Source organism: Ascaphus truei, chromosome 4, assembly GCF_040206685.1.
Source record: "Ascaphus truei isolate aAscTru1 chromosome 4, aAscTru1.hap1, whole genome shotgun sequence".
In the NCBI taxonomy this organism is placed as follows: domain Eukaryota; kingdom Metazoa; phylum Chordata; class Amphibia; order Anura; family Ascaphidae; genus Ascaphus; species Ascaphus truei.
In genome coordinates, this window is record NC_134486.1 from 111,256,654 (window position 1) to 111,269,987 (window position 13,334).

Genomic DNA, 13,334 nt, shown 5'->3' on the forward strand with positions numbered 1-13,334 from the left:
GCTGCTGCCAGAATCACTCTACTCTTTCCTAAATCTGTCTCGGCTTCTCCCGTGCTGAAATCCCTCTCCTGGCTTCCTATCAAATCCCGTATCACACACAATTCTCCTCACTTTTAAATCTTTACACTCTTCTGCTCCTCCTTACATCTCAGCCCTAATTTCTCGCTATGCACCATCCTGACTCTTGCGTTCTGCTCAAGGATGTCTTCTCTTTACCCTTTTTGTATCTAAAGCCCTCTCCCACCTTAAACCTCTCACTGACTGCCCCACACCTCTGGAATGCCCTTCCCCTATATATCCGACTAACACCCTCCCTATCCACCTTTAAAACCCACCTTAAACCACACCTGCTTAATGAAGCATATGAGTAGCTCGATGGCTGATACTTTATACCTCATACAACATAAAGCTTGGCCCCCTGCAGACACACATACCAGAATGCTCTCCGACTGTCACTGTACATTCTTCCTACCTACCAATTAGATTGTAAGCTCTTCGGAGCAGGGACTTCTTTTCCTAAATGCTACTTTTATGTCTGAAGCACTTATTCCCATTATGTCTTTTTTGTATTATTTGTTATTTATATGATTGTCACATGTATTACTACTGTGAAGCGCTATGTACATTAATGGCGCTATATAAATAAAAACATACATACATACTTGGGCACTTGAGTACATAGTGTTGTACATGACATACAGTATAAGGTGAGACAAAGTAATAATTGGTAGAAAGGGTTGGTCTTTCATAAATTGGACAAGACAAAAAATGTTGAGAATAAGGGCCTCATGCAGTAAGCAGCGATAGGCCACTTATAGCCAAAAAAAGCCTACTGCGATTCACTAAGTCCCGATAAGCTGGCGATAAGAGCAAAAATCGCAATATTTTTTTCCCGGAAAAAAATCGGCAGACGCGCGACGATAAGCCACTTTTCGGCACTGATTGCCAGTTTTTCAAACACGCTTAATTCTATAAGCCCCGATCAGCTTATCGCAGCTGATCGCCACTTTAGAATGGTGATTTTCTCTACAAATCGTCCCGCTACAGAAAGTTGCCAAGAAGGTGGGGAGAATCTGGTGATGAGCAGCGAGACGACACTTAGAAAATAAAATGCATGTTTCCTGCATCGCATTGATGCCGGGGATCTCCGGAGCTGATATCCATTAATACCAGCACCGGAGACCGACCGCATGAATCCCATGCATGAAAAATACATTTACAGACAACTTCATTACCTTAGCGGCTAACCGCTAAGGCAATGAAGGGGTTAACCACCCGTGCCAGGCTTATTGTGGGAAGCGGGGGTGGGTGAAGGTGGTATTTGGCCCTTGGTGGGTGTTTAGGACGTGCGGGGGGTAGCGGGTGGACTTAACCCCTTCATTACCATAGCGGTTAATACCGCTAAGGTAATGAAGGGGTTAACCCCTCCCGCTACACCTCCGGTAGGCCTAAACACCCATCCTTGGGGCTAATACCCCCTTCATCCACCCCCGCTACCCACAATACAAAAAAAAAATACACACACACAATAGCCCTACTACCCACCTCCTAGGCCCCCAATAAACCATTACAATATCTAATAAACACCAATACACCACTCACCCACCCTGTGCCCCCAGATACTGTAAAACCATTATTTTTTTTTTACATACACAATTAATACTCCAGTCCGGTGGGGGTCCCCGGTGGTCCCGACTGGTGTCCGCAGGTCCCACAGTGCACCCTGGGGGGTATCCACGGATGTCTGGGGGCCTCTGGGTGGTCCCCGCTAGGCTCCGTGGGCCTCCAGGTGGTCCCTGCGGGTGTCAGTGGGCCCCACGGGGTCCACAGGTGGTCACTGTGGGTGTCTGGTGGTCCCCGGGTTGTCCCCACGGGTGTCTGTGTATGGTTGAGAGGATGAGAAAGGCAACAGACACTTTCTCCTGTCTGAAAGGGAGAAATAAAGTGGATGGGGGAGAGCTCAATGACTAGCTGGGTAATAGGAATCCGTATGTAACTGCGCAATTAAATATTAAAATAAATCAAGCAGGGTCTCCAGGGGCTTTCACTACCGGCGGTGTCTGTGAGGAATTATAATGCACTTTACTAAACCATGACTGTGAGCTGGGAACCGCAGGTAGTGCGAAGTCTCTGTAAGTGGCCCAGGAGTTTTAGCTGTCTCTCTACCTATTGACTGTAAGCTGGTTAATTTTCTTAATTAGGTGAGTTTTGTTAAATACACCAGTGGACCGTTATGTAAACATTTGTATATTGGTTGCAAGTAACCATGCTCTTTGATAAGGGGGAGGTTGAGAAGCTAGGGTACTATGTCTATGAACAGTGACGGGTTTAGTCTCAGAAATGTTTGGTTCCTTGTTATTCAATTTCACTTAAGTCCAGCGGAAATGATTTCTCCTACCACATGTTTACAGTAAAGATGTTCACGCGTGTTCAGTGTACTTTATTTTTACGGGTCCCTGTCTTTTTCTTCCTTACAGGAGAGACTGAAAATGTACCAGTAAACAGCCTCCCAGCTCAGATATACCAGGTAATATGAAAGAAATCTTTAAAAAAAAAAACAAGGACTGGGAAATAATGTAAAACAACCCAAGCTGGGAAATAATCATATAGCTTCCTGAACTATCAGAGAAGTTAAATGGGGATCTGATTTCCATCCTCTTGAGGATCTGTAACTTTAAGAAATGTTCATTCATTTTGGATAGAATGAAAGCAGAGTTGTCTTAACGTCACCTGCCATAGTTATCCATCAATACTCTGATTCGAATTAGGGTTAAAAACTAAGCAAATATGTGGTAATGGACAAACCTTATACATTTTACCATAACTTTTCTTCAAAACATCTGCCATCGGAGGATGTGAAATCAAACGGCATGAAATGGCATCTCAGTATTTTTCTTTATTAAAGGTTAATTTTTATGTGGAGGGCTGGATTACTAATTCCTGCAAATCAGTATATTAAACATAATTAACCTAATTATTACAGTGACGATGGGCCCTATCTATATTCAATATTCTACTGCAAACTGTTAACTTGAGTTACCAGTTACAACTTAAAAATACATGTTTTTGGTTTATTAACTTGTCTGTACTTGTGTTTGCTAAAAGTGGGGTTATCTAAAAGGGTTAAAATAGTCTCCTACTAAATTAAAATTCATTTGTAAAGCTGATTTACTTGTACTCTGACCGGTTGCTACAAAATGTTCCGGGCAAAGAACCAGTAATGTACAAATTCTGCGAAAAGCACTTTTATCTGTTAACCCCAGGTTAAATAGGCCCAAGTGTTATCATTGATGGCCCACTACAATTATATGTGTATATTATGGAGGTCTGGTGACAGTACCCAGACCTACCAGAATCCCTGGGTGTCATCCTCAAAGGGGACCCTACATTCCTGAATCCCCCCTTGAGTAGCAGAGAAAGGTGAAAAAAGGGTCAGCATTCAGTCAAGGTCTTTACTAAAAAAAAAAAGATATCCTTGGTCTGATATAATTCACTAGAATAATGAATATATATGTGACACCCCTACTCCCCCCCCCCAAAAAAAAAATGAGGGATAGGTTGTACATGTAAGAAGAGGGATAGTATTCTCTGGGGTTTTGACAGGGTTTATACCTGTTCAAAACTGTGTAGGTGCTCAGCAGTTTACCTTTTGCATCTCAGGCTAGATGGTGGATTCATGCCAGCTTGTATAAGGCTGAGTCCCCGGTGGTCATGGCGGATCCCGCTATGGCGTGTGCGCCACATACCACAGCACAGCCCTCTATGGGGCAGGCCCCTGTGGCTGTGCGCGTGTGGGCGCACAAAGCGCTGTGACACGCACGCTGGCAGGGAAGACAAGAATTTTGCCTTCCTGTGCCGCAATGCGATCACGTGGCCGGCGAGCAGCCAATGGCAGGGCAGATATGCCCCGTCATGACCATGCCCCAGTCATTGCCCTGTCCCCCCCGCGCTCCCCTACAGACCGTCGATCGCGGCTGTAGTCACTGCACACGCTGCCAATCGCGCGTGCAGCAGGGAGGACTGGGGCCGTAGCATAAGGGAGCTGGTGAACAGAACAGGGCGCCAGGAACGTTGTACTTGTCTTTATTTAGATCGGCGGCATAGTCCATACAAACAGGACTGGGTTTCAGCATACAAAATACAGCATCCATTTAGTCTCTTGCATTGCGAGTTAGTCCATCCCTGATCCCTACTTAAATCTTGAGATTGGAACCCAGCATAAATCCACCCAAGCGCCCTACTTAAATCTGAGAATGGACTGCTTCCTACAGGAATGTAGATTCCTATAGCACCTCTCTATGGGGCCCTTTAACTGGAATGCAGTCCCTATATAGAAACAAATAAGATGGTGTGTGCTGCTTTCCTGCTTTACAGGCTAGGAGAGCCTGGACTCCTCCCTGATGTTAGAGTCTGGGATCCTCGCTGGTGTTATAGAGATCCTCCCTGCTGGGGGTCTGAATACATGATGGATCTTCACCTTTTATACCCAGGGCATGGCCAACACTCTGCCCCCGTATCTGGGCAGATTAATTGTTGCAACAGGATCACCTCAGTCAGGCGACCCTTCCAGCAACTTCTTGAACTAAGCACAAGGCCCAACATGTGCCTAGGAAGTGCAACATTATAGAAATATAATTGTAGCTAACTCACATGTCAGAGTTTTGTGAGGACTTAACCCCAGCACTGCCTGCAGCTACCAGGACTGACATGCAGGGCAAAGGGAATTTGTAGCAGGGTGCTACATATCTTTGTGATATTTGAAAGTGGACTGATTGAATGATGCTAAACAATCCACGATTGTAAGGGTGTAAAGGTCAGATACTTGTTTGCCTCTCAAAATTAGGAGTAGCTCTGTCAAGACTAATCTCTTCACCGGTGGCAAAATATATATCCCTTAGACTAAGGTTCCAGTGGATTTACCAAAACATGATATCAGAACGAAAGAAAGCACTGAGCCCTATGTGAAGTGCTTCATGACCGCAAGGCCCATGCTTCCCCCTCCCCTTTTGGTCACAGGTGATGCCCCAGAGGGGGGCTGGGGATATAGGCTGGCAGTAAGGGGTGGGAGATCATACCGCGCCCCTTACTGTGTTTTTGCAGTGTCTGTCCCGGGTGCTGGAGCTATGTTAGCAGCTCGAGGCAGGAGGTAGGCTGCGGTGGCAGCAGCCCTGCATTTTGAGTGGAGATGGGGGTGGAAGCTCTAGGGTAAGCAGTCCGTGACTTACCAGGTGACCGGGGGATCAGCGGGGGTAAGGGGAGAGCTCTGGCCATTATGCCTCCTGCTGCTGCCCTCCTGCTCCCTTTGATATTCCTGGCTCCCTCAACCCCCGCGTTACATAGTCCGGTTGTGGGGTTGAGTTTCATGGGAACCCCCTTGTTGGTGGCACTCTCAACCACCAGCAAGGGTTATAGGCTGTAGTGCGGGTTTTGACGGCGTCCTCGTGGGGTTCAGGGAGCTGTGCAGTGCGCGGAGAGGCCCACCAGGCCTACAGTAGATCCTGGCTGGGCTGAGAGCATGCACCATGGGAGCCTGAGCGGGGAACCGGTCAGCACAGCATTGGGTGAGTGAAGGCCCCTTGGACATATGGTGGTAATTTCAGACTCTTTGGGCCTTCTGCTGCCCTTTCAGTTCCCCCTCCTTCCCAGTGAAATTTCTCCAAGGCGAGTGACTGAGGTTTAAGCCCTTGGGGAGCCTCTTTGGTGACCAGATAGGTTGTGGGAACACACACAGATCCATAAACCACAAATGTTCCCAGGACTCAAACGGAAAGAACAGATAGTAAATGGATTCAGCCAAAAGTAAATATTTAATGGTACATGAATGATGCAAAAAATGGTCAAACAAAGACCAAAAAGAAAGCACTATATGCTAGGGCAGGGACAAGGACAGGGAATGGGAAAGGGGAGAGGGAAAAAAGGGAAAACACTGGGAGTTAAAAGTCCAGGGCAAGGGGGGAAACGTCACGTTTCGAGGTATAGAAACCCCTTCTACAGGCCCGTTCCCAGGTAGACCGTAGTCACCTGGTACTTCCCTAAACCCTGTAACAATGTCCCTGAGAGACACAGTGACAAGCTATCACTGAATATCCCAACAGAATGAAGGTAGGCTGTGAGGCACAAGACTCAGACCAACTAACCCTAAGTGAGTAACAGGGAAACTGGATGATAAGGGTCTGAACCTAAAAGGTATACATCAACACTATAAAGGCTATCTAAGTAGCAGTGGAATTAGCTGGCAAAGCAGGGTACTAAAGGGTTAATGACCCACGCTGGAGTGCCTATGGAGACAAGGAATATACAGACTTAACATAAGACAAGATAAAGGCAGAGAGAACAATGTAAAGGCACCCACATACAGAGAGAAAGAACATACTTTGAGTCCAGTAAATGCAGGAAATGTCCAATGGCAAAAAACGGGTCGTGGCAGCAAACTCCTCCTGGTGCAGGCAGCCCAGCAATGTGCAGATGGTGATGTCTGAGAGCCTTAAAGCGGCGTGCACCAACGCCGGAGGAGATCTTCTCCATGCAGCAGCAGCAGCCCACCAGGGGCCCAGACAGAGATATATAGCACAAAGGGAAGATAGCAAATACAAAGGGTTAAACATGTGTGTCACTGTTTAATAATAAATGTATATGCCCTAGCTATATATAAGATCCCAAGTAGTGACAGGCAACTAATAATGTAAAGCAGGGTAAGTATATACCAAGGGAATGAATGACCAGGACAGAGAATGACATGATGTGGTAGAGGTGGAGGAGACTAAGGTGCCAAGGGTAGCTCACAGCACACAATGATGGACACAGAGGGAGGCCACATGTTCCAGCGGAGGACACCATAGAGAGATCAATCAATGGAGAGATCTGTGAACCAAAGAGAGGGAGTTAGATGCAGCAGGCAGTCGAGTGGCAAAACCAGACACACGAACTAAGGTGACAGACGCCCAGTGAACGGCACTAGAGCAATAGCTTAGAGGAAGCAGCTCACAGGTCCATAGTTTCAAGGACACAGGTTGTGGGAACGGCTGAGGCCATTTTGCGGCAGAGGCAGGATAATTTGGGACCTCTCATTTCATCTCATCAGGGAGGCTGGGAGGATGTCCACTATCAGCCCCTCGTGCAAAACAAATAAAAAATGTTTTTGAAAAAATGGGTTGATTGGTTACCCCAGGAGGTGGGTCAGAGTCCCACAGATATTTAATCTGGTGCTCCTGATCAGTCAGGCACTATGCAATAATTTAAAGGGGGCTGTGCATGCTGTTAAGCATAGTTGAGGTATGCGCGTTAGTGGCTTGTGACAGGTAAAATTGAAACACATTTCCCAAGACCAATGTTACATGAACTTTCATCTACTGTAGACAAAGGGAAGAATGTATGACCGGGATTTCCGTGTTCAGTACCCACTCATGGGGCTCTTTCGTCTCGACGTGGCAGCCGCATGGGAAGGGGCACCAGCTTTGTGGGTGGGGGCCAATCCTTGTCCTGTTGTGCTAGGTGCAGCATTGGGGCTGCAGCTGTTTCAGGGGGGGAGGCAGTGTTCGCTTTTCCCGCACCAACAGGTGGCCTGACTGAAGCTGAGAGGGGGTCTGCTGTTGACTTGAGTGGGCTGGGCTCATTGTGTTTTGAGTGCCTGGGGTTAAGTATTGCTCAAAACATCCAGGGGGAGCATAAGGGAAGATAAGAGAACAAAATATATATATAAGTGCAGACGTTATGTGATTAGATGAGTATTTCAGCAGTGTCTTGGCTCGTATGGCTATTCTACTCACAGGAGCAAGGTATATTCAAAGCAGTTGGCAAATTGGGCTGCCACCCTTGAAGATGTCTATGATCTGTGCCCCCCAGGCGATACTCCATCAGCGGTATGTGTATAGAGAGAGGGAAAGACTACATAGTGCGATCAGTATGAAAAAAGTTTATATATAGAAAACACAATAAAAATGCGCACTTACAATTTGCACAAAGATAAAAAGCATGTATCACATAATGTGAATGGAGGGTGTCCTGAAACAGCTCACCGCCTCCTTCTGGTCAGTCTGCTGGCTTCCGCGGCTCTGTGTCCTGGACCGGAGCTTCCTTCTGCGCGCCCGTCTGCAAGGTGTGACGTCACTGCATTCAGAGCTGGTTTCTACGGATCCTCTCCAAGACCAAAAATGGTCCGCAGGTAAACTCTACGCGTTTCGCCCAGCTACCAAACTGTTTCTCGGCTTCGTCAGGAGTATGTTGTGTGTTCTAATGGTGGCTATTTATACATGTTATTCAATTAAAAAATCAATCAATTAATCTAGATTGCACAAGGGAGTAGGTATTGGAATCAATGTTAATCCAATGAACCTGGGTACATAGGTGGCAATAGGACTTTGGGGATTATATTCTATTCATATCATGTATAGTATTTGACAAATTCTAATGGGTATCAACAACAATTCAGCCCTTAATGGGTTTTATGATATGTCACCTGGCAAATGCTCATAATTCAAATATATGTGGATGTTAAAGTGTATATAGCAAATACACATTAGGTATAGCCATAATACAGATCGAGGAGAATATAGGGAAATATATTACAATAGATGCTAATAATGACTCTATAATTTAAAGGGAATAGTTGACAAGTTGCTACATTCAGAATTGCTGTGTGTGATTTAACCAGAATGGTGGTATTACTTCTTGTCTGTGTTAAATTATCTTACAGGTCAAAAAGAGACTAATGAGGCTCTGATTCAAAAGGTGTCATGGTTCATCAAAAAGGCAAAAAATTGAAGAGAGCAATCCTATGGACACTCTATGACACATTCCAGGGTACTTGACCCATAATATTAAGGGTGGGAATAATGGTACTATAATTCCTAATCACACATAGAAAAATGAATAAAAAATATATTATAAAATGTTGAAATATTATATTTGTGCTGCAGTGATCAAGAAGATGGCATGAGGGTGATCTAATAAGCAAAAGACTCTAGTGACATATCATTTACAATAAATGGTGCATGTAAAGTGAATGACAATGGACATAGCTGATATGCAAAGACATATTTATACATAAAGGTGTCCGAGACAGAAAGCCATTCTTGGAGGTAGATCTGAAACGAAAAGCAGGTGAGAGCAACAGGAGAGCAGAGGCGAGACTTAACTCCTACAGAGCCTAGTATACATGTTGATATTTAATTCAAAAAAGGGGTGATGTCTATCTCAGCGTTTAATCCTCTAGGGGCTAGTGTTTTAAGACGGTGAATCCAAAAGGTTTCCCGTTTCAAAAGTTCTAAACCCCTGTCACCTCCCCTCCAATGAGGTAATACATGTTCAATGGCTTTATAGGTTAAGCCTGTCGGCTCCCCACCATGAAATTCAGTGAAATGATTGGGGATACTGTGGTTGGTTAATTTCCTACTAATGCCACTAAGGTGCTCTATGATTCTAGTTCTTATAGGCCTGATTGTTTTGCCAATATATTGTAGCTTGCATGTACATTCTGTCATGTAAACTACATGATCTGTTCTGCAAGTCATAGAGGTGTTAATATCAAAAACTTCACCCGTGACATTGGAATTGAACTTGGTATGTTCAGATGATTTAAACCGGCATGCCCTGCAGGTGGAACAGCCATGAAAACCTTTTTTGTTCAACCATACATTATCCTTAGATTTGTTGTCCCTGAGTGCACTGGGGGCTAGTTTGTTCTTAAGGTTGCTTGCTTTGGTGAAGATTACATTGGGCTTCTCTGGAATGTTAGGGCCCAAAATGGGATCATTTTTGAGAATCTCTCAATTTTTTGCCTTTTTGATGAACCATGACACCTTTTGAATCAGAGCCTCATTAGTCTCTTTTTGACCTGTAAGATAATTTAACACAGACAAGAAGTAATGCCACCATTCTGGTTAAATCACACACAGCAATTCTGAATGTAGCAACTTGTCAACTATTCCCTTTAAATTATAGAGTCATTATTAGCATCTATTGTAATATATTTCCCTATATTCTCCTCGATCTGTATTATGGCTATACCTAATGTGTATTTGCTATACACACTTTAACATCCACATATATTTGAATTATGAGCATTTGCCAGGTGACATATCATAAAACCCATTAAGGGCTGAATTGTTGTTGATACCCATTAGAATTTGTCAAATACTATACATGATATGAATAGAATAGAATCCCCAAAGTTCTATTGCCACCTATGTACCCAGGTTCATTGGATTAACATTGATTCCAATACCTACTCCCTTGTGCAATCTAGATTAATTGATTGATTTTTTAATTGAATAACATGTATAAATAGCCACCATTAGAACACACAACATACTCCTGACGAAGCCGAGAAACAGTTTGGTAGCTGGGCGAAACGCGTAGAGTTTACCTGCGGACCATTTTTGGTCTTGGAGAGGATCCGTAGAAACCAGCTCTGAATGCAGTGACGTCACACCTTGCAGACGGGCGCGCAGAAGGAAGCTCCGGTCCAGGACACAGAGCCGCGGAAGCCAGCAGACTGACCAGAAGGAGGCGGTGAGCTGTTTCAGGACACCCTCCATTCACATTATGTGATACATGCTTTTTATCTTTGTGCAAATTGTAAGTGCGCATTTTTATTGTGTTTTCTATATATAAACTTTTTTCATACTGATCGCACTATGTAGTCTTTCCCTCTCTCTATACACATACCGCTGACGGAGTATCGCCTGGGGGGCACAGATCATAGACATCTTCAAGGGTGGCAGCCCAATTTGCCAACTGCTTTGAATATACCTTGCTCCTGTGAGTAGAATAGCCATACGAGCCAAGACACTGCTGAAATACTCATCTAATCACATAACGTCTGCACTTATATATATATTTTGTTCTCTTATCTTCCCTTATGCTCCCCCTGGATGTTTTGAGCAATACTTAATCCTTGGAACCCGTGAAACAGGTCCCACCAGTGAGGTTTGAGCAAGGGGTTGGGTCACCCATTTCTCTCAATCACTTTTCCACATATTATTTATTGGTTTCATCTGACAAGTAGCGCCTGTCTTTTACCTTTATCTACACAATTTTGAGTGCCTGGGGCCCATCTCACAGCTGACAATGAGTTAGCTTAGTTCCCGGTGCGGAGCCTTGCTTTAGATTTAGGTTAAGGATGCTTTGATGTACATCTGTAATGGGTAGACACCGCAGACTGGACTGAACCATGAGGCCGAGGTGGGGATATAGATACACCGGTATATGAAGATAATGGGTGCTCTAACAGTCCAGAGAAATTAAGTAATGTTCATCAATGTTTAGGGAAACACATATAGCTCATTTGTGGAGAGGGGGAACTACTGGATGAGTTTAGTATATCACTAAAAGCATCAAAATCCTGAAGGCAACAGCATAAATGTAAAATTACACTAGGTTGTACCTCATTGGAAGTAGCTATATATTGAGAGCTAAAGACTCACCCCAGTTTGTAGCAATAGCGATGATCCATATTGATAGAGTGTCAGAAGATCTTACCCCTCTCCTAGAGCCTGTAGTGATCCAGATGGCGTGTCCAGCCGCTTGTAGAGTAGAAGTAATCCAAAGAAAGATGCAAATGAATGCACAAAGCAGCGCACTGCCCAGGGACACAGGTGTATAAAAGTAAAAATATATATTTATTGTCAGTCAGACATGACAAACAAGGAGGTAAGCATCCTCCAACGCGTTTCACACAGCAAGGTGCTTTATCAAGGAGTATGGTACAACACACAAAGAGGGCTCAGTGTGTTGTACCATACTCCTTGATAAAGCACCTTGTTGTGTGAAACGCGTTGGAGGGTGCTTACCTCCTTGTTTGTCATGTCTGACTGACAATAAATATATATTTTTACTTTTATACACCTGTGTCCCTGGGCAGTGTGCTGCTTTGTGCATTCATTTGCATCTTTCTTTGGATATAGATACACCGACCTGGGGCCACGAAGTAGGGTCCGGAATGCAGATGCGTGGTTCCATCACGCGTATTGAAAGCCGTCTTCCACTCATCACCCTGACGAATTCTCAACAAATTATATGCCCGTTGCAAGTCCAATTTGGTAAAAATAAAGGCTCTTTGCAACCTGTCAAACAGTTCAGAATTGAGTGGTAACAGATATCGATTCTTTACCATGATTTTGTTTAGGCCTCGGTAGTCAATGCACAGACGCAGTGTTCCATCTTTCTTTTTAACAAAGAAAAACCCTGCGCCAGAGGGAGAAGAAGACTTCCAGATGAATCCCCTCTGAAGGTTTTCTTGAATGTACTCCTTCATGGAGCGGTTTTCCGGAGGTGACAGTGGATATGAACCTCCTCTGGGAGGTACTGAACCAGGCAAAAGATCAATGGGATAGTCGAAGGACAGATGTGGAGGCAGCTCCTCGGACTGAACCTTGTCGAATACGTCCTGAAAGGAATAGTAGATACCGGGTAGTTCGGGTTTCTGCTCAGACGACACTGAAGCAGCAGCCAGTGTTTGGGAAGGAACGGAACAGTTTTTTAGGCATTGTGAACTCCAATGGACGAGCCGAGACTCTGCCCAGTTCAAGAAAGGATTATGAATTTGGAGCCATGGTAATCCTAGAATTACGGAAATATTAGATTGGATTATGTCCAATCGGATCTTTTCTGTATGGTCCGTACCTGTCTCCCACCGTAGTGCAACCATCTCCAAGGAAATGAACGCTGGTTGTAAGGGTCTGCCATCTATTGCTTTCAAATATTGCTTTCAAAGATTTTTTCTGTACCAACGGGATACAATGTTTCTCCACGAAACTTTGGTTGATGAAATTGCCACCTGACCCGGAGTCCAGAAAGGCCTATGTCTTGACTGCAAAAGATTTCTCGGACAATTTGATAGACAGCATCAACCTAAAAAGTAGACTAGAAGGAGAAGTAGGTAGAGTTCCCCGTGTGATGCTCTCTTTCCTTACTGGGATTTGGCATTTGCCAGACTTATTGGGACAAAGAAGAGCCTGACACCGCAATACATACACAGACCGGAGCTGCGTCTGCGCTGCTTCTCGTTGGTTTAATAAGCTATTACCCTAGAGTTGCATTGCCTCGTCTGGATCCAGAGAATAGTCGGTACTGGAAGCTGGTGGAAAAGTGTAAAGAGATTGTGTACCTCCTTTGAGCGGAACCCTCTCGGCTCTTCTCTCCTGTAGATGCAGGTCCATGCGGATACATAGGGTGATGAGATCCTCTAACCCTGCATGGCATTCCAGTGCGGCGAGTTCATCCTTGAGGTTCTCCGTAAAGCCTTGCCAAAAGACTGCTACCAGTGCTTCATCATTCCATCCGGTCTCTGCGGCTAGGGTCCGGAATTCAACTGCATAGCGGGCCACAGTTCGACT

The 13,334-nt window shown here is 44.8% G+C and overlaps 1 protein-coding gene across 1 annotated transcript in view; it reads left to right on the forward strand.

Annotated features, from left to right (window-relative positions):
• The window catches only part of ARHGEF33 (Rho guanine nucleotide exchange factor 33), a 162,519-nt gene that overhangs the window by 90,058 nt on the left and 59,127 nt on the right, over positions 1-13,334 (forward strand). Inside the window, exons 2-3 of the mRNA XM_075594957.1 lie at positions 2,478-2,527; positions 12,271-12,552. Of these exons, the coding sequence (XP_075451072.1) occupies positions 2,478-2,527; positions 12,271-12,552 (332 nt within the window). The remainder of the gene's footprint in view (positions 1-2,477; positions 2,528-12,270; positions 12,553-13,334) is intronic.